Source organism: Diospyros lotus, chromosome 6 (assembly GCF_014633365.1).
Source record: "Diospyros lotus cultivar Yz01 chromosome 6, ASM1463336v1, whole genome shotgun sequence".
Lineage (NCBI taxonomy): Eukaryota > Viridiplantae > Streptophyta > Magnoliopsida > Ericales > Ebenaceae > Diospyros > Diospyros lotus.
Genome location: NC_068343.1, coordinates 817,697 through 840,240, shown reverse-complemented (window position 1 = coordinate 840,240; position 22,544 = coordinate 817,697). Strand labels below are relative to the sequence as shown.

The window sequence follows — 22,544 nt, the reverse complement described above, 5'->3', positions numbered from 1 at the left end:
ACATTCAGGAAAAAAGTGGGTGCTGCCCCCCATGGGGGCTCCCATATTTTGGCCATGGAATAGTTCTGCACCAACATACGCAACTTCATGTTCTGCACTATTACCTCAAATCTTTCATTAATAGTGTAACGGTCTGTGTTAATGACCCCAAATTAGGCCTTAATTAATAAAACATTAATGATGGTGTGGCTTCAAGATTAAGTGGAAGTTAAATTAGAATGGCTTAAGAAGTGGAAAAAGGCTCAAAGGGAACCTAGATGACCTCGTATTATTTTCTTATAATTTTGGATGCTGAAAATGTGTTCTCTAGATTTTTAGTTAGAAACTGAGTGGTTTAAAAATCTGATAAAAATAGCTGTCTAATTGAATTAAGATTGTGTAATTCAGGATATAATATTTGCCCAATTTCAGCATATGTCATGGTATTATGTATTTTTTTATTTCTACATGTGTAGGGATGTGCATGATGATTTATGGGTAAAATGCACCTAGACCCCTGTGGTTTGGGTCATTGGCTGAGACACCCCTTGTGGTTTGGAAATGCTTCTGGCAGTCCCTGTGGTTTAGTTTCTTGGCAAAGACACCCCTTCCATTACTAATGCCATTACTTACCTAAATTAAGTTAATTAAACACTAAAGAAGTTAAATTAACACTAAATAATGAAAACTTACAAATTAAAAAAGAATGGAGATGGCCGGCTTGAATGGCGCTGGAATGGTCAGCCGGAAAACTCATCGTTTCTGGCAACATTGCCGAAAATGACCATCAATGGGTTCAACCAGTTCTGGTTTTGGATCGATTTTTCTAGAGTGGATTGTGGTTGTTTTGGATCAAAATCAAGCCATTGATTTTATGGTTCAATCTCTTTGATCTGAAACCAAAATTGACTTCAGAAAACCCATCATTTCCGGCACCATTGCAAGAAATAAATGAGAAATAAAAGAGAGAGGGGGACGGTATTTAGTGTGCCCACACAGTGGAGTGGTTTGTTGCAGGTTGAGGTGAGGCGTAGTGCAGTGGCCAGCATGGTTCAATGTCATGTAGGCATTCATTAAAATGGGGGAGATAGGTCTCTTCCACCCCATAGCTGGTGCCTATATGAATCTTCAGCTGGGTGACTGGGGAGTTTCCTTCTTCCTGCGTGTGTGGAATTGGGAAAGTGTTGGTTGCTTATACATGTCAGAGGGTGGAGGGTGTGATGAATTGCCTGCATAGTGCTAAGTGTAGCAGCCTTGCTTCTGTGCTAGCAGGGATGGAAATTTTCTGTGGAATGCGGTGAATAGCCTACAAGAAGTTTCAGCACATTTTTCTGCAAGATCACCTCTATATATATCGAAGGGCCACACACATACACGCAGAAGGAATGTGGCCGCGCCTCTTGAATTAAGGGATACACATTCACACAAGGGCCTATTTACACAGAGAGATGTTAATAAAAAAGGCTTTGGAGCAAGAGTTGCATGCATGTAGAGGCTATGCGGTCCACGTGTATATGGAAGAAATAAAAATAAACAAATAAATAATGGTGACCATGAAGGGACCCCATAAATAACATTAGTCCATTTTTCCTTGCTAAATGTAATGAGGCTTTAACAATTATTTTCAACGTCTTTCTAGTGTGCTGGCATTACTTATCTGTCTTTCTAGTGTGCTGGCATTACTTATCTGTCCAATTAATAATATCTTTTGTTTATATGTTTGAAAGTATCTTGTCATTATGTAATTTTTTAAATTTTTTTTTCTTGTTTTATTTTTATCTTATTTTCTGACTGATACTGCAAATTTTTTAGATGCTGATGTGAGGCTTGCTCGTAGAATAAGGCGCGATACAGTTGAGAGGGGTAGGGACATAAATTCTGTTCTTGAACAGGTAGCTTTTTCACTTATTGCAGAAAAAATGAAAGTTCCATCACTAACATGCTGTACTGATTTGATTATTAATTATAGCTACATCAAAAGCACTCCTTATTGGGAAATATGCAACTTTCAATTTGTGGGAGGATTTTACTTGAACAAAACCAACCATGACTGATAATGCACACTGTTCTCATATGGCTCTGAAATTTTATTGCTATTGTTCTCTACTTTTTGGAATCTCCAGAAATCGTAAATCTACCAGATCTATTTAGTATTTTGTTTTCCTTACAATGATATAACAAGCCTGCAAATGTTGCTTGTGCAGTATGCAAAGTTTGTGAAACCCGCTTTTGATGATTTTGTCTTGCCATCAAAGAAGTATGCTGATGTTATCATACCCCGGGGAGGTGATAATCATGTTGCCATTGATTTAATTGTTCAACATATCCACACAAAACTTGGCCAGCATGACCTTTGCAAAATATATCCCAATGTTTATGTTATTCAGTCGACATTCCAGGTATATCTCTTTGTACCATGTTGACTTTGCTTATTTTGATTTTTTGACGGTGTTCTTAGCTCACTTACATAATGACCAGATTTTTTCCCCCTTTGGTTTGAGAGGGAGTCATTGTCCGAAATGCAAATGCGCCTTTTTTTTAACCTTATTATTGTGGTTGCTGTTTTGTTGATCTCTTTGCCTTTTGGGTATGCTAATATTGAAGTGCCCATTTTGCAGATAAGAGGCATGCATACATTGATCCGAGATCACGATATATCAAAGCATGATTTTGTATTTTATTCGGATCGCCTTATTCGTCTGGTACTCCCTCAACCATTTAGCTTATCCAAAATAGTGGATCATCTAAGGTTAAAAGAATAAACGTGTTGAATTGAACTTGGTTATTGAGTTACATGGTTATATTTATATAATACACCTAGGGTTGATCTTATGTTAGAGCTCGTGGCCCGTTGTATTTTGTATATATATAGGTGTATAGTCTATGAGATTAATTAAGTTTGTATATACATATTAACAGCTCGGGTTTTTTTCCTAAGCTGCACATGGTATCAGAGCCAAAATAGAAACCCTAGCCGCCACCATACAAACCTTAGCTGCTGCCGCCGCCCACATCACCGACGACCATCGTCGGTCGCATCGCCATCAGCCGCCGTAGCCTGCCATGCCACTTCCGTCGTTGCCCGCTGCGTTCCCGTCGCTTGCGCTACTGGTCTACAGCGGTTCTTCACTGTCCGGCCACCGATCACGCGCACAGTTGCCGCTGTTGCGTTTGCTGGCCTCTGATCTGTTGACCCCTGGAAGCCCATCGTTGTTGCTGCCGCCACGCGCCGCCTCTCTAACACCGTTCATAGAGACATTTTTGCTCCGATCTCTCTCTCCAGTGCTCTGATCGCAACGCCGTCTTCACCATTGGACTCGCCTCCCTCAATCCATCCCAGCCTCGGTGGTTTCGTCGCCGTTCATCGGCATCCGTCGTCTGCCGTTGCTCCAGCATGCCCCCACACCTCATTCTTTGTGCTGGATCATCCAACCTTTATTTTTGGCTTATTTAATCCCATTTGTTTCAGATCTGTTGATCTTGTAGGGCTCCTTTTTATCCAACATGGTTGGTACCAGTAAATCTGGCTTATTCTCTGGTATTCTGTCTTTATCTCCCGCCATTTCTACTGAGAAGTTGATGGGCAGTTCCAATTATATCTTTTGGTTCAAGACGGTTGAATTATGGTGTATGGGTCAAAGTTTACAGGATCATCTAACTACCAAGCCCGAGAATGTGACCACATATAAACCTAAGTGGCGGAGAGCTGATGCTTTGTTGTGCAGTCTCCTGTGGCAGTTAATTGATCATTCTCTTCATTTGATCTATACTAATTATACCACGTGCTGTGAATTGTGGGCTCAGGTCAAGGCGTTATACACTAATGACATTCAATGCCTGTATTCAGTTGTGTTTAATCTGCTCAGTTTACGACAACAGGGTTTGACTCTTCCTGATTTTTTTGGTCGGATGGCCTCTATTAAAGCTGAATTTAACTCCTTGTTACCTACTGGTAAGACTGTTGCAGAGGATCTAGCTCAACGGGATAAGTTCTTCATGGTGTGTACTCTTGCTGCTATTGGTTCTGAGGTTGCTCCTGTTCGTGATCAGATTCTTGCTAGTCCTATTGTACCTACTATGGATGAAGTGTATTCTCGTCTTTTTCGGGTTTCATGTGTTCCTATAGTGCCTCCCTCTTCTGTAGGTGATCATTCAGTCATGGCTTCACAGGTTCAGAGTAGTGGCGAACAGGGAGGAGATCATGGTAATCGAGGCAAACGCTCCAAGTGTAACTACTGTCACAAGTGGGGGCATACTAAGGAACAATGTTATAAATTGCATGCTGCCCTCCTCATGCTAATGTTGCTCATGTTGATGATTCTCGATCTAAGTCCTTTGATGGTCATCCACCGCAATCTATCCTTCTCACTGGGGCTGACTATGATGAGTATCTCAAGTATAAGACGTCTCAGCAATCCTCATCCACAGTTGCTTCTATCGCTCACTCTGGTGATTCCATTGCCTGTCTCGCTTAGTCATCCTCTTTAGGATAATGGGTTTTGGACTCAGGTGTTTCTAACCATATCTCTAGTAATCCCCATTTGTTCTCTCATTTTACTAATTTTATTTCTTTACCTTTTGTAACATTAGCTAATGGGTCCAAAGCGGTTGCTAAAGCTGTTGGCACTGTCAAACCCTTACCTTCTTTGCCTTTAGATTCTGTCCTTTATCTTTCTCATTGTCCCTTTAATCTTGTCTCTGTTAGTAAACTTATGCGTGCCTTAAATTGTTCTATCACCTTTGATGATCATTTTGTTACTATCCAGGATCGCAGTACGGGATAGATGATTGGCGTTGGATGTGAGTCGCAGGGTCTCTATCATCTCAACCTTCTTGCATCTCCTGTTGCTTGCTCGGTGACCGAGTCTCCTGCTCTTCTCTACAATTGCTTGGGACATCCTAGTTTGGGTAAGTTTCAGAAGATGGTCCCAAGCTTGTCTAGTTTGTCGTCTTTTCATTGTGAGTCTTGTCAACTTGGAAAACGGTCTCGCACTTCTTTTCCAAAGTGTGTCAATAATCGGGCTGTGTCCCCGTTTGCTTTAGTTCATTCGGATGTCTGGGGTCCTAGTCGTGTCGTGTCTGTTTTGGGTTTTTAATATTTTGTAACGTTTATTGACGATTATTCTCGTTGCACATGGTTATATTTAATGAAAAATCGTTCTGAGTTATTCTCAATTTTTGAATCCTTTTGTACTGAAATCAAAACACAATTTCATACATCTGTTTAAGTATTGCGCAGCGACAATGCTCCTGAGTATTTTTTTATTTCCTTTACTACCTTTATGTCTTCTCAGGGCATCTTGCATTAGTCGTCTTGTGCCTATACACCACAGCAGAATGGGGTTGCTGAGCATAAAAATAGACATTTGATTGAAACTGGTTGCACTCTTCTTTTACATCATCATGTCCCTTTTCGCTTTTGGGTTGAAGCTATCATTGCTGCTTGCTATCTCATTAACAGGATGCCCTCCTCGGTTTTTCAGCACCATATTCCTCACTTTCTCTTATTTCCTGATCAACCGCTATATATTCTTCCTCCTCGTGTCTTTGGTTGCACCTGCTTTGTCCATAACATGTCTCCAAGTCAAGATAAATTGTTTGCTTGGTCCATCAAGTGCATTTTTCTTGGTTACTTTGGCCTTCAGAAGGGTTATCAGTGTTATTCTCCCGATACTCGCCGCTATTTTCTTTCGGCAGATGTTACCTTCTTTGAGTCATCTCCTTTCTATTCTTTGCCTCATTCCAAGTGTCAACCCATTTCAAAGGCAATCCCTCTTCCCTCGAGTCCTCCTGCTCCTATTCTTCTTGTTCCTTCTTCTACCCCATTGCAGGTTTATCATCGGTGTCATTAGCTTCGGTCTCCTCCCGGTGGCGATGTCATTCCTGCGCATTCTCCAGTGTTTCCTACTACCTCAACAACTCCTGTTACCTCACATCCTGCTCCAGTCTTTCCACCTACTACGGTCCTGCCTTCTGAGGAGTTGCTTCTTATTGCCCTTCGGAAAGGTACCCGTTCTCGGAATCCTCACCCCATTTATAATTTTCTTAGCTATCACCGTCTCTCATCTCCTTTTTGTGCTTTTGTATCTTCCTTATCCTCTGTTTCAGTACCTAAGACTGTTAGTGAGGCACTTTCTGATCCGGGGTGGCGACAAACAATGGTGGATGAGATGACTATTTTGCATTCCAATGGTACATGGAATTTGGTTCCGTTAGCCCCAGGAAAATCTCTTATCGGCTATCGGTGTATCTATACTGTCAAGGTGGGTCTGATGGGCAGGTTGATCGTCTTAAGGCTAGTTTGGTTGCCAAGGGGTATACTCAAGTTTATGGTTTTGACTATGGTGACACTTTTTCTCCTGTTGTTAAGATGTCCTTTGTGCGTTTGTTTCTCTCTATGGCAGCTATGCGCCATTGGCCATCGTATCAGCTGGACATTAAGAATGCCTTCTTACATGGTGAGCTTCAGGAGGAGATTTATATGAAGCAACCTCCTGGGTTTGTTGCTCAAGGGGAGTCTGGGCTGGTTTGTAAACTTCATCGCTCGCTATATGGGTTAAAGCAGTCTCCTTGAGTCTGGTTTGGTCGATTTAGTGCTATCATTCAAGACTTTGGTATGACTCATAGTGAGTCTTATCATTCGATTTTTTATAAACACACATCACATGAGAGGTGTATATATTTGATTGTCTATGTGGATGATATTGTTATTACAAGTAATGATCAGGATGGTATTGTTCAGTTGAAGAAACATTTTTTCCATCATTTTTAGACTAAGGACTTGGGGTTACTTAAATACTTTCTTGGCATAGAAATTACTCAGTCCAGTTCTGGTATTGTTATCTCTCAACGAAAGTATGCGTTAGACATTTTGGAAGAAACTGAGATGCTTGATTGTAAACCTATAGATTCTTCTATGGACCCTAATGTAAAGCTTTTACCAGGATCGGGGGAGTCTCTTGCTAATCTTGTGAGATACCGCAGGCTAGTCGGAAAACTTAATTATCTCACTATCACTCGTTTAGACATTTCTTTCTCAGTTAGTGTTGTCAGTCAGTTTTTACAGTCTCCTTGCGATAGTCACTGGGATGCGGTAGTCCGGATTCTCAGGTATATTAAGGGAGCTTCAGGTAGATGACTGTTGTATGAGGATAGAGGTCATACTCAAGTAGTTGGATATTCTGATGATGATTGGGCAGGTTCTCTTTTTGATAGACGGTCTACTTTAGGATATTGTGTTATGGTTGGAGGAAACCTAGTATATTGGAAAAGTAAGAAGTAGGAGGTTGTTGTTTGGTCGAGTGCAGAAGCAGAATATCGTGTTATGGCCTTAGCAACATGTGAATTTATCTGGTTAAAACAATTGCTTCAGGAGCTCAAGTTTGAGGAGATATCACAGATGAGATTAATTTGCGACAATCAAGCTGCATTACATATTGCTTCCAATCCAGTCTTTCATGAGAGGACCAAACATATTGAGATAGATTGTCACTTCATTCGAGATAAGATTTTATCTGACTGTATTATTACAGATTTTGTCAATTCCAATGACCAGTTAGTAGATATTTTCACCAAATCTCTCAAGGGTCCTCGAATTGGGGTCCTCGAATTGAGTATATTTGTAGCAAGCTTGATGCATATGATATATAGGCTCCAGCTTGAGGGGGAGTGTTGAGTTATATGGTTATATTTATGTAGTACATCTAGGGTTAATCTTATGTTAGAGCCTGTAACCCATGGCCTGTTGTATTTTGTTTATATATAGATGTATAGTCAATGAGATTAATTAAGTTTGAATATCATATTAACAGTTAGGGTTTTCTTCCTAAGCTGCACAGTTCTCATATCTTGTATTTTGACTTTCAGGTTGTGGAGCATGGACTAGGCCATTTACCTTTTACTGAGAAGCAAATAGTCACTCCAACAGGTGTGTTTCTATTAGAAAAATACGGAGCAAACCATGGACACATTTAAACAGTTCTCTTTGTACTTTTTTTTTTAAAAAGTCATCTATCAAAGAAGTGGAATTTCATTTATTTGTTGGGTACTAATACAGGGTCAGTATATACTGGGGTTGACTTCTGCAAGAAATTGTGTGGAGTCTCCATTGTTCGAAGGTGAGCAAATGAGTTTCAATGGAGGTATATTTGTTTCTGGAGATAATGTCAATTCAATTTGTTATAGAAATAAAAAAAATCTTTACTGGGAGTCAAATGTCTTTTCATTCATGCTAAAAACACTTACTTACCTTGTAGTGGATGCCATACTCCCACCAACTACAATGCGCTTACGTGGTTTGTATGGAAAACATTTTTGTTGTTAAAAGGTTGAAACATTAACCACATTGTTGTGTAGACCATATAGGGTATGAAGTGACTTCTGAATCATAGAGGCTAATGCCTTTTTTTGGCCAATTGCATATGGGTAAAGCATAATTTTCCCATAGAGCACTTTTGTAATCCTCCCAAAGCACATTATTATACAGAAAATTCATACTCATACTAAATGTGATGCAACTCCATCATCAGTTGCAAAACTGTGGAGGAAATAAGACGTTTCCTTACCATTTATAGATTTTGCTTCATTATATTAAATTGTACTTCTTTATCTCTCATCATTTTTGGCAGTGGTGAAAGTATGGAAAATGCATTACGTGCTTGTTGCAAAGGAATAAAAATTGGAAAAATTTTGATCCACCGGGATGGTGACAATGGGAAGCAGGTGGTGTTTTTTAACCCCTGTTTGATTTGTTTTGCAAAGGAATAAAGATTATTATTTTTTTACCCCAAAGCACATTAAATCACAAAATTGATTTATGATGGCAATTTTTAATCTTAAACAGCTTATATACGAAAAACTTCCCAAGGATATTTCGGAGCGACATGTCTTGCTTCTGGATCCAGTTCTTGCTACAGGTAATTCATCGCACTTGGGAGTTCTTCAGTGTATTCTTAATGTTTAATATTTTGCCATATCTTTATGCCGAATAGGCTTTAGGAAAGAGGCCAGGTCACATGTTGATGGCTGTTTTCTTTTTAAGATTTGTACAATTTTGTCAATACCTACGTATCTGACAATTGAACTGCTAATGATTCTTTTGAAGGTAACTCGGCTAATCAAGCAATTGAACTACTTATACAAAAAGGAGTTCCTGAATCCTACATAATATTTCTGAATCTCATTTCTGTGAGTTACTTTATTGGTTTGCAACTTCATGCATGTTTTTACATGTCATTCTTCTCATCCACTGATTGGCCTATCTGTCATGTTTGCTTTTAGGCCCCAGAAGGAATACATTGTGTTTGTAATCGTTTCCCATCCGTGAAAATTGTCACCTCAGAGATCGATGTGGCGCTTAATGAAGAATTCCGTGTCATACCAGGAATGGGGGAGTTTGGTGATCGATACTTCGGCACTGATGATTGATTAATTTGTTCATACTGATCAATTCATCGTTGAGATGGTAAAATTCTGATCCAGTGCTGCATGGTTGAATACGTTGACTGAAAGTCAATTCCACATGCAGAGAGAGATAGAGAGAGTAGGACGAGCTTTCATTTTGGTGAAATTCAACATCATCTAGTTTGTTAATTTGAATTCGCTGTGAATACTTTGTATTGTTGGATTTAGTTTTAGTTGCTCTAATCAACGAGGTATATTGTTCACATGGCATTTGAAGGATGCCCGTTTCTTCAATGGCCTGTCCGTTCTGTCGTGCTTGATGGGAACCAATGTTTGGGTAACTGTGTACTTAACATGTGAATTGTGTAAGATCAGGTAAAGTGGCTTGTCCAGAGTGGCTCTAGAAAATGCATAAACCGGTGATTAGAAGATAAATATAAAAACATAAACTGTCTCCCAAGGTATGGCCTGCTAGAATGGTTTGCATGGTTCCTCATATGTGACGCTATAATATTTTGGGGCCTTTTGGCTGAAAGCCTGGAGATGGTGGGAAACCAACCTCTTGGTGCAGCTAGTGGAGGCTGCCAGAGCTGCAGCTTGGTTTGTAGGAGCCCAGTGGTACATCTAAGTTGTGGATGAGGGCAGTCGGGTTCAAATCGGTGAGTTCTTCACCTCTACTCTAGGGTTTTTGCTTATTACCTTCATTAGTATTATATGGCAATTGAGCGTATAATTGGATTTTAAAATGTGACAATCCTCTTATGTTTGTTGAGCTTGAGAATAGTAAGCGTGGAAGTCACAACAAAGAAAGATGGCTAACCAACCTCAATTTCCATTATGTTGAGCTGCAAGTCAACTAGGCAGTAGAGACATCCTTCAGGTGACAGCTATCCTCGTTTTACTTTTTCTTTTTTAATTCTTATGAATTCTTATTTATTGTTGTTGCGGGATAAATGAGCATGACTACATGCTGAATCAGATAAGAAATGTGCACTTAAGAGGATTGAGTACCCCATTTTTTCATTATTAGAAAGACAACTAGCTTATTCTATAATTATTTTTTGGTACATTGGGGGAAATAGAAGTTACCTAGCATGGGTTATACCTGCAGTATTAGCTTAGCAACATTTGTCTTTAAAAAACCTTCTTTAGAGTTTAAGAATGACATGTAGAGAAAACTAACCTAAGGTTTCAGTATCTTAATTAGACATCAGGGCAACACTCACTGAATTGATAATTTATTTTTAATGAAGCTACATCTTCTTTAGAGTTTAAACATGACTCAACATTTGCCTAGTTACCGTACACAGTGACAGTTAGAGCTGATGAACCAAAACATTCAAAGCCCATTCATGTGAGCAGAAAAGAAGTATGCAATCCATTAGCAAGAAAATGAAATAGACAATCCACGAATCCATCAATTTTTTTTTTTTTTCAAGCACCCAATCACAATTGGCCTAAATCAATTGGCTGCATCATGGAGTATGGTGGTATAATATGTTCAAGGAAAAGAACTCAATCTTCCATAACAGCAAAAAAGAATGGGCTTTTATAGTAATGGGAAGATGACACTTGGCCTAAAGATTATTCAATATCAGCGCTCTCATTCAATAATAGCATTAATGGCAGAGCGGGGCTTGAGGTCAACCGCATGACCCTTGTTAGCAATTCGACGAACGGGAAAAATTTGAAACAGTAAAAATATGAGTATTATTCGGATTGATATTTTTTAAATACGGTCAAAAATTCGGTTAAATATTAGTCATTCGAAAAATATTCGATAAAGACTTAATTTGTGAATAATACGTTTTAACTGAATAAATTCGATAATAAAAATTTGACATATTATATATATATATACAAACATATTCTTAATAAATAAAAAAATAACTCATTAAACATATAAATATACTTTTATATTTTTACCAATATTATAAAATAAGAATTGTTAAGATTTTGCAAATTGAATCAAAAGAAAGCATAAACTGGAAATACGTAAAGTCATAATAATTAGACATCGCAGGTTACACAACATTGAAAAAGACAATCACAAAATACACATAAAATTCACAACGCAGTAATCTAATTCTCCACATGCTCATTGATGATTTCAGCCAAACACAATAGCTCCAAATTCATCAACAGATTCAAGTTCTCCATATGGCCACTGGTTGCTGCTAGCGTCGATGGGGTTTGGATCATCCACGAAGAATGATCCATTTTCACCATATGGAATGTCCAAAACTGGGTTCTAGGAGAACCCAATTTGGAACACCTTGCGAGATTAGACATGAGGTAGCGAACAAAAATTCCTGCAATAACGCGATTTGAATTTGCAGACAGATAACTTGCTGTTCAAGGGCAAACATGTGTGAAACGCAATCATATATGGGGTTGTGAAGCCTGTCTTGGGCTTCATACCAGAGTGTAAATGTAGCCCAATAACGGTCATTTTTCGAAAGTTGGGCTAGGAGCTTTGAAGCGTTACTGGTACCAAACACCTTATGGATGGCTGCAAAATGATCAGATCCTTGATCATGGCAGAAGTAAGGGGTAAAGATGCACCATTGGATACATTTTTTCCTCAAGAACTTGCAAGCACCATATGGTAAACCCAATCCTGGCATGGTTTTTCTACTTGCTTTGGAGTTTTTTTTTTAAGGGATTGGATGCCGCAAAAGATGTGGGAGAGTGGTGAGATTCGTGATAGAAAAAGAAAAAGATAATAATAATAATAATAATAATAATAAAGATGCAAATGATTTGGGGCTTACCTTGAAATCGAATGATTTGGGGCTTACCTTGAAATCGACCGAGGGAGTATCGGGGATGTAGATCGACAGAGAGGTGGCGGAGATGAAGAAGATGCCAACGTGGATTTGATCGATGGGTCGATGAAGAGACAAGACGATGGAGAGGCAACGGAGATGAAGGAGGTGCCGACGTGGATCTGATCGGTGGGCCGACAAAGAGACAAGACGACGGAGATGAAGGAGATTAAGAGAGAGGGGTTGGAGAAAATCGTGTGAGAGGAGATTGAGAGAATGACGATGATGGCAGACTGATACTAGAGAAAACAAAGAGGGTTTTGAAAAAGGGAGGCTGACAGAGAGGATCCGTGGATTTGGGTTGGCCTTTTAAATTTTTATTTATTTATTTATTTTTTTTAAGAATATAAATGAAATTTACACAGTTTAAAATTCTAAGCAACCCAATATCACAAAATGAAAATTTTTATACAATCCAAAATCCAAATACTCAAGTCAGTTCCTTAATTGAATTAAAAAAAATCATAATTAAATAATCGAGATATAGATGATCCAATGCCAAGTCTTCTATCAAGCCACGAAGTATCACCAACATCAATATTATCTGTTGCATTCTCCTCAAGACCTTCATCTGCAGCCTCCTCAAGTCTTTCATTAACATTTTCATCAAGCTCTGTAATATTTTCAAGATCAATTACTTTTCTGTCATGCATCTCAAAATTAATAGAATTCTTTAACATTAATGAATTCACCCTTATATAGATAAGGTCCTCTAACATATCTAGTGATAATCTATTTCTCTTTTTTGTTTGTGCAGTATCAAATGCACTCCAATTACATTCACATGCAGAAGCACTACATGGTTGGCTCAATATAGGAATAGCAACCCTTTTTAGAATAGGAACTAAGCCTCCGTTTGCTTCCCACCACACTCCTACACATAATGATCAACAAGTTCACTTTCTGTAAGATAAACAACTTAATAAAAATAGATATTAAAATAAGTTAAATAAAAGTAACATTACTTACGAGGATGAGTAGATCCCATTTGTGCCATTGAAGGAAAATTAAACATATTTGGATGTCTCCCATCATAAATCAATAATTGGTTAGCAAACCTATTTCTCTCTGTAATGTCAACCAATTTTTCTCCCATAAATAATAAACCATCTCTTCCTTCAGATTAATCATACCTTATTTTCATGTCATACATTAAAGATAGTTAAGGTAAGCTGCAACTGCATGTATCTCATGAAGTATATTCTCCTCTCGTCTTGTCTCAAATAAGTCCCGTAGCTGCATGTATTTGATAGGATTAGTTTCACATTGCTTCTTGATGGCAGTTCTTGCTCTCTCTATTGCATCATAAATGTAGCCAGCAGTTGATCCATCACCATCAACTAATCGCAATATTTTAACAAGAGACTCTAAGGCAGATATAACCTCTTTTCCTTCTTTCCAAAATTCAGTACCTTGAATTATGTCCTTCACATTTTGTGCCATTGCTCCTTTGCTATATGATAAGTTTCTCCAAGTAGCTGATGCAATTAAGTTTCTCAAGCCATCTTCAGCTTCTAAAACAAATTGAAGCATTAGAAAATGAGAAGCAAACCTAGTTTTGGAATATCTTTTCAAATCCTTGTGTGTATGTTCCCTCATTAAACTTAAGACAATGGTATGTTTGTACATATAATCCACAATCTCCTTTGCCTTATCAAATATCTTGCTTATCCATTGAAACTGATTATAAATATCTTTGAAAAGTAATTGAACTCCATGAGCTGCACACTTTGTTTTGTATATGTGAGGATAACTTCCCATTATCATATCACCAGCAAGTCTATAATTTGAAGCATTGTCTGTGATAATTTGAACTACATTCTTTGGTCAAATCTCCTCAATGACAGATATAAGTAGATCTCTAAGAAAAGAACCACTCTTTCTATGACTTGACCTTTCAAAAGACTTTAAAAAGACAGGCCCTTTTAGAGAATAAGCAACCACATTGATAAATGAATGACCTTTCATGTCTGTCCAAATATCAGACATTAATGTGCATCCTGATAAACTCCACGATTCCTTCACTTTAGCTACATAATCTTCAACCATTGTTTTGTTATTCATCACTAATTTAGTTCTTAGAGTAGAATAACTTGGTAACAAATATCCAATACCAAAGTTAGAAACAGCCTTAATCATCTCAATAAAAGCAGGTGTTTGAATAACATTGAAAGGAATATTATTTGTTAACCTTAGGACTCTTAGGTTACAACCTTAGGCGAGAAAACCCTCACATAAACCCTCTCAAACACTCTTGGATGCAATGAAAGAATAGAAACAGAATATATGGACAACAGAAAAGGAAATAACAGAATAAAAAGATCAAACCAAACAGCATTAGGCGCAGATTTTATCCTGGTTCGGAATGCCTTTGGCAATCCTACATCCAACCTTCAAACACCCACCAAGAGCAGCCTTTTATTAGGATGAAACTGATCAATACAAAACCCAACCTCTCTCTCAATCCTATCGCTCAAGTACAACCCTTGTTCACTTCAAGAAAACTCAAGAACACAATACATATGCCTTACTTTCTCTAGAATAAAGAATACTCACAATAGAAGAAGAGAACTTGGCAAGAGAGAGGAAGATGTTAGACTGCCGCCTTGCCCTCTTATTTATAGAGGAGGTAGAACCCCCATATAACTAATGACTATAGGGAAATTACAGTTAGACCCCCAAAATTTACATTAATTACACTTTGGCTTAAAAAATCTTAACTGTTTAATAACTTCCAGCCAATAATCTTCCATACTTTACTGATCTTCTACCGCACAAACTCTAGGCAAACTTCAACATTATTCAAAAAAAAATGTTGAGTTATTTTCATATCCACCATATCCTTATCATTTTTGTTGTATATGGTAGGTATTGAAGTTTGTTGTAAACTTGACAAAGTTTCTTGACTAGTTCCGACATTTTCAATAGATAATTTTGCCTTTTTACTACCATCTCCAATAGCAATAACAGTTAGAGCTTGTACCTCATCTGGCACACTTGGACAAACCATAATATCACGCCCATAGTTGTTAAATTGAGATTCGAATCGAGAATCGAAATCCTTATTTTATGAATCGTGAATCGAGAATCGAATCGAATCGTAAGATTCGGTACATATTCTCAATTTCAACTATAAATAATATATATCCATAGAAAATAAATAATGTGCCCACCATAATCAATTCTTTTAAATATAAATAGATAAATAAACTTCTAAATATATTTGTTAAGTTTAAAATTATACCAAAAGGCAAAAGTATATTCATGTTGCCTTTAAATTCAAATTACACCAAACTAAACCACTTTCAAAATAACAAGCTAGAAAAAAAAAAAAAAAAACTACAACTATAAGGTTACTAATAAACTCTATTGTCCATAATTTTCACTAGTTATCAATCATTTTCATCTTCAAGTTCAAGAGCATCTTCATTTTCATCATCTTCTTTGTTTTCAAAGATAGCCAAATCGAACGAATATTTGATTAAGGCGCACATGCAAGCAAAGTCGCACGAATTGGATGAATCGGACGAATCGTGCTATTCATGCGATTCACGGTCGATTCGTCCGATTCATAGTTGATTCTAAGGGATTTTCGATTTATCCTATAAATTCGACTCGATTTCTATATGAATCGAGTCGAATCGTACAATTCGAATCGCGAATCGTACGATTCTAAGGGATTTTAGATTTACCCTATAGATTCGACTCGATTTCTATATGAATTGAGTTGAATCGTACGATTTGAATCGTGAATCGTAAGATTCTAACAACAGTGATCACGTCCTGTTTGACCAGATAAATGCGATTTTACTCTAGATATACCACCATGATACTCTTTTTGACAAAATTTACATTTGAATCGTCGATCCAGATTATCAGCATACTCCCAAAATTTGTCTCTTTGTCGCATTTCCTACATATAGTTTAATTTTATTTACTAATATGCATAACAATTAATTAACAAAGTTTAACATGTATAAGTAGAAATAAATTTATTAAAACTTATATAATTAAAAAAAACAACAGATTCAACCAAACAGAATAAATAAACTAAGTGGATATGAGTATTGATCATGGTTAATTATGGGTGAATATATGATCATGGATGGATTTTCATAATGATCATGATGAATGAAAGACTTGGGTTGAATACGAGTTTATTCTATTTATACCTAACAATTTGAAGCAAAAGTCTCTGATTATTTTATTTTATTCAAGTTATGGAAATGTCAACTTTGCAAAGCAAGGGTAATGCTGCAAAGTTAAAAAGATTCTGTGTCCCCCAAATGATTCATATGCTATTTGCACGTACTCATGTTTTCTTCCTGTTAATTGTGGAGCTCATATTTATTCTCAGTGTGTTCTGGAATTTGCTCTAATACTGCTAGCATGTTTATCAAAGTTAAAAAAATTATAATTAATTTGATAAAAAGCTCAAAAAAATTAGAGAGAGAGAGTAAAGAAACTTTTTTAAGAAATCCCATAAGAGATGGCCACTGATGGCGCAATCTGTGAGCTGACATGCCATGTGAAGTCTGGTGCAGAATCTGCAGATTATATACCTAAAGTCTTTTCTGTTGCTTGTTTTTTTCCCTAAATTTTTTGTTGTTTGTTAAAACTCAGTATTTTTAAATTTTAATTTTAGAAACAATTTAAAAAATCAATTCTTCAAATCTATCAATCTTACATTGTTTGATTTTAAAACTAAAAATTAATTTAAATAATGTAATAAAATATGCCCTAAATAATCTTCCATGCATATAAAAATGAAGATAAAGATGAAAAATTAGCACAAAAAAATTACTTCAAGAAATGTTGAAAAAACCACCAAACAAGGAATAAAATGAAGCAACGTACAGAGAAATAAAGAAGAGTTGAAGTTATTGAATCTGAATCACCTAATGAGATGTTGAGGATTGAAGTGAAGAACAAATTCGTCGAAGAGAAATGTGAGAGTAGTTTGTTAGATAGATGATAGAGACAGGAGAGTAAATGAGTAGTTTCTGTAAGATAATTTAATAAAAACAAAAGGAGAATTGAGTGGAAAGTGGGAAGAATAATTGGTCATCATGAGCATCATTAGTTATAGTAATAATTAAAAATTATTTTTTTATCAAACATCATAATTTGTTCTGCACATGGTTTGGGATTGAGAGCATACAATGAATTTTTCAATTGAATTTTTAAAAAATTCGGCTAATACACGTTTTATACGTTTTAGATTTAAAATACGTGAATTATTCTGAATATTTCAAAAATATACAAGTATAATATTTTTAATAAAAAAACAGAAAAATTCACGTGTAATACGCGAATAATTTGCGTATTTATTAACAAGGGGCATGACTTGACCTTGACTTGTAGACAAGACTTGTACTGAGTGATGGACAATGAAAAAATTTCCCAAATAATCCTGTAGGGTCACATTATTTCTTAAAGCACTTTGAGAGCAACATTTCGACAATGCTTGTGATCCAATCAACACAAGTTATTACAAGGCAGTATTAGCTTCCTATACGGGTTTTCCTGCTTTTAATGTTAGGCTTTTTTGCTCAGCCTCACTGGTAGAGATCATTGCAACATAGTCTACGTAGAATATAGTATTCTCAATGACTATAGGGTTATAGAAAACATGGCAACACCAAGTTGATATTGTTCCTTTGTCAAAAAACTGAAGTTTAACATATTAAAAGGATTGGGAACCTTGTTGCTCGCAAAATTAATTCCATTTGACCTGTCACGCCTTCCACCATAATCTCTCTAACTGTAGAGAGTAAGTCAATTTGCTTTGCAAGCTGAAATTTGGTTCGATGCTATTGCTTTCCAATGAAAATGAGAACTATCAAAGCAGCAAAAGTTTTGTTTCCTTCCACAAAGAATTTTCCCACCATCTTCCCAATATCTTCTTTCTCTTAAGTAGAGGTATCCTCAAGTGGGGTATCTTTAACTTCCCGATTGCTGGTGTACTCTAAAAACCCATTTCCAGCAGATTTTTTTGTAAGTGGAACATTGATAGCTTTTTTAACAATTACCATTACTTCTTTGGCAGCTTGAATTGCCTGATCTAATTCAGGTTTTTCCTCATTCTTTGCAGCTGTCGTCCTTATCCTTAGGTCTGTCACGGACAAGGGCAAGGGCGCCTATTAGTCGAAGGGGTAATATTGTAATAAAGGTGGTAGGCGGTTGGAGTATAGAAGTGTGTAGAAGCTAGTAGTTAGCAGCTTGTAATTCAAATGATTGGCGCCTCATTGAGGAAGGTATATAAGCCAGCTCATACCGTTGAAGCGAGTATCTAAAAATACAATTGAATCACATTTTTCCCTCACTAATCTCTCACTCTTTCTCTATCTCTCTCTCTAATTTCATTCCCTTCGGGTTTCTCATTCTCGCGCCATTCCTTCTGAATTGCGGGAGAAATCATTGCCAAATTGGAGATCTGACAATCTGGGATCAGAGCACGTTCGTGGGCGATCAGGAGGGCCATGGCAGACAGAACTAGGATGAAGCATATGGAAGCGCAACTCCAGCAAGTGACAGTATCGGTATCGGAGATGCAGAACCGGATGGAGACATTTGAAAATTTGGTGGAAAGAAGGATCGATGGAGCGGTGAACTTGTGGCGGGAAGAGAGTAGATCACAGACGGCTAGATTAGAGGAGCAAATGAGGGAACGTAACCAAACTCTCCGGGATCACATGCATCAGTTTATGCTGATGCTTTCACGCCAAACTCAGGTATGAATCTCTCCGGAGTTCCCTCCGAGGGAGCATTTAGAACCAATCCTAAATGACCTAGGGGGTAATAGCAGATTGGAGGGATCTGTAGAATTGGAAACAGAGCAACCAATGATGGAAGAAAATGCGGGTGTCAGGAGATCGGGCATAGCATAAGGATCGAAAAATGAGCGGGACGTTGATGCCGCGTATGGAGATTTCTTTATTTGATGGCCAAAATCCGCGATGGTGGGTGAGACGTTGTGAGAGAGTGTTTTGTCTCTATAATGTGGCCGAACAACAGAAGGTAACAATTGCTGCGGCCTACCTTAACGATGTGGGGGATGCATGGTACCAGGGGTGGATGGGAGTGAAAGACGAGTGCTCTTGGAAAGAATTTGTGGAAGATTTGGAGAGAAAGGAATGTTAGACGTAGTAGAAGAATTTAATAAATTGAAACAAGGAGGATCTGTGCAGGTTTTCCAACAAAAGTTTGAGGAATTGAAGGTCTTCATGTTGATCTCCAATCCCACACTTACCGGGGGTTACTTCGTGTCAAGTTTCATCAGCGGCTTGAGCGAAGAAATCCACCCCATAGTGAAAATGTTTCAACTAAAAACAGTACAGTAGGCTACAGAGTGCGCTAAGTTGCAAGAACTCGTGGTAGAGGCATTATCGAAGAAGCAGAAAGGGGTGAGTAGAGGATGGCAGGTGCCTATGCAACAGAGTAACATGGGGTGGAATAAGGAATGAGGAACAGGGGGATCAAACGATAAGGCGTTAGCTCTACCAGCTTCATCCCCATTGTTTGGGAATAGTTTGAGAGAATATAGGAGGTTAGTAGGACTTTATTTCAAGTGTGGAGATAAGTACACTCCCAGCCATCAATGCAAATGCTAATTGCTGTTGCTAGAAGGAACATAAGATGGGGAAGAAGAGGTTGAAGAAGCAGAGACACAAGAGAATGAAGGATAAGAAGAGAAAATGGAGATTTCCCTCCATGCGCTAAGGGGAGTATCCACAAGTAAAATCATAAAAGTAGATGGTAAGGCACAGGAGGACGACCTGTCTATACTCATTGACAACGGAAACACACATAGCTTCCTGGATGAAAGAGTAGCTAAGAGGCTCCATTGTTGACTCACCGGGACATTTCCACTGTCTGTTACGGTGGCTAATGGACAGAAGGTGATCTGTAAGTTTGCGTGTATGGGATTTTGTTGGCAGATGCAGGGGGAAAACTTCGAAGTCGACTTAAGACTTATTCGATTAGGAGGCTGCAATATGGTCTTAGGCGTGGATTGGATGAGAAAAGTAAGCCCCATTTGCTTTGATTTTAAGAAAATGGAAGTCACTTTTGACAAAGGGGAAAATGAATGACTATCATTGGCGGTGCGGAGGCTGGTACTTGCAAACTTATTTTAGGAAAAAGACTACATAAGTTATTCAAAAGCAAGTGGACCTAGGTGGCTCAATTGTTCTCGATATAAGCAATTGAGAAGGAGGAGGAGGAATTAGACTATGGTGGGAAACTCAAACTAGAAGCAACGAAGAATGGCTCCATCCCCTAGGAGGTAACTCAACTGGATTTGCTTGATGAACTCTTAGCTGAGTTTAAGGATTTGTTTGAAGAATCGAAAGCTCTACCCCCTCCCAGACCGTTAGACCACACCATAAACCTTAAACCCAATTCCGAGCTGGTTAACATTAGTTCTTACTGGTATCCCCCAAAACAGAAGGCTGAGATTGAACGCATGATTAAAGAAATGCTTCATCGATTAGTCATTTGACCCAGCATCAGCCCATATGCCTCCCCTATTCTCTTAGTCAAAAAGGACGGCAGTTGGCGGTTTTGCATAGACTACCGCCAACTCAACTTCCTTACCATAAAGAATAAGTTTCCTATTCTTATCATAGAGGACCTATTAGATGAGTTACATAGAGCCAAAGTTTTCTCCAAACTCGACCTTCGTTCAGGATATCATCAAATCCGTATGAGCCCCCAAGATATCCACAAAACAGCCTAATGGACTCACCAAGGGCACTATGAATTCTTAGTAATGCCTTTCGGTTTAACTAACGCACCAACAACTTTCCAAGCCCTCATGAATCAGATATTCGAACCCTATCTTCGCCAATTCATTCTGGTTTTCTTTGATGATATCTTAATTTACAGATCCAGCTTCCCTAAACACATAGAGCACTTATGGATGACCTTACAAATCCTTAGATTCAATAAGTTGTTCATCAAGAAGTCCAAATGTGCCTTTGCACAAACCCAGGTGGAATATCTAGGCCATGTTATATCAGACAAGGGGGTGAGCACTAACCCCCAAAAGGTTGTAGCAATGAATACCTGGCCACGACTAACTAATGTGAAGAGTTTGTGGGGATTGTTAGGCCTTAAGGTTATTACAGGCGATTTGTTAAAAATTACAACATCATCAGCAAGTTATTAATTGAGTTGCTTAAAAAAGAAGGATTTCATTAGGGTGAAGCAGCTGAAGCTGCCTTTGATCAACTGAAGAAAGCCATGAGTGAGGTTCCTACATTGAACCTCCCTGATTTTAATCAACTGTTTGTTTTAGAGACTAATGCCAGCAACTATAGAATTGGAGCGGTGTTGGCTCAAGGAGGAAGGCCCATAGCCTTCATCAACTAGGCTTTAGCACCAAAGTACCTCGGCCTCAGTGTATATGAGAAAGAACTATTGGTAGTTTTGATAACAATAGAGAAGTGGAGGAATTATTTGGAAAGGAGTAAGATCATTATTCGAACTGGTCATGAAAGCTTAAAATTCCTATTGCAACAGAAGCTACAAACACACCTCCAAAGGAAAGGTATGTCTGAACTCATGGGTCTTGATTACACCATTCAATACAGGAAAGGACTCGAGAACAAAGCAACCGATGCCCTTTTCTGCTGTATGGAGGAAGGGACAACGGTAGCCATGACTTCTGTCATACCAGAATGGCACCTAGAGGTAGCAGCTAGTTACAGGAAAACAGAATGGATCAAGGATCTAATGGAGCAACTGACACTAGATCCCACGAGCAAACCGGGCTATTCACTAAGGAATGGGCTGCTAAGGTCCAAAGAGAAGCTGGTAATCGGAGGTGACGAGTTGCTACGAAGGAAGATCCTAATAGCACTGCATGATTCACTCGTAGAAGGCCATTTTGAGGTCCAAAGCACATATAACAGAGTACAACAATTGTTCTATTGGTCGGGGTTGAAGAAGGCAATGCAGAATTACGTAAAGAGCTGTGACATTTGTAGCCGATGTAAGCATGAGAACATTCACTCTCCAGGGCTGCTGCAACCATTGCCTTGATCGGAGCAAGCATGGTCCAGTATTAGTATGGACTTCGTGGAAGGATTACCCAAGTCAGAAGGCAAAGACTGCATATTGGTAATCGTGGACAAACTCACCAAATACAACCATTTCTTAAGTCTAACTCATCCCTTCACAGCCCAAGAAATGGCGCGAGTGTTCATAGATCAAGTTGGAAAATTACACGGCTTGCCTTAAGTCATTGTGACTGATCGAGACAAAGTCTTCACCAGCTTATTATATGGAGGGAGCTCATGAAATCACTCGATACCAAGCTCCACATGTCAT

At 38.2% G+C, this 22,544-nt stretch overlaps 1 protein-coding gene across 3 annotated transcripts in view; it reads left to right on the top strand.

Moving 5' to 3' along the window:
• LOC127803244 (uridine/cytidine kinase UKL1, chloroplastic) overlaps positions 1–22,544 on the top strand; it is a 51,958-nt gene that overhangs the window by 6,982 nt on the left and 22,432 nt on the right. Inside the window, exons 6-14 of one of the 3 annotated variants that reach the window (XM_052339338.1) lie at positions 1,792–1,871; positions 2,184–2,378; positions 2,598–2,681; positions 7,846–7,906; positions 8,036–8,096; positions 8,607–8,700; positions 8,822–8,894; positions 9,083–9,165; positions 9,259–9,722. In XM_052339338.1, the coding sequence (XP_052195298.1) occupies positions 1,792–1,871; positions 2,184–2,378; positions 2,598–2,681; positions 7,846–7,906; positions 8,036–8,096; positions 8,607–8,700; positions 8,822–8,894; positions 9,083–9,165; positions 9,259–9,405 (878 nt within the window). In that variant the 3' untranslated portion in view covers positions 9,406–9,722. Of the gene's footprint in view, positions 1–1,791; positions 1,872–2,183; positions 2,379–2,597; positions 2,682–7,845; positions 7,907–8,035; positions 8,097–8,606; positions 8,701–8,821; positions 8,895–9,082; positions 9,166–9,258; positions 9,723–22,544 lie in introns of those variants that run through there. The other 2 variants (XM_052339339.1, XM_052339340.1) reach the window with 2 other exon arrangements.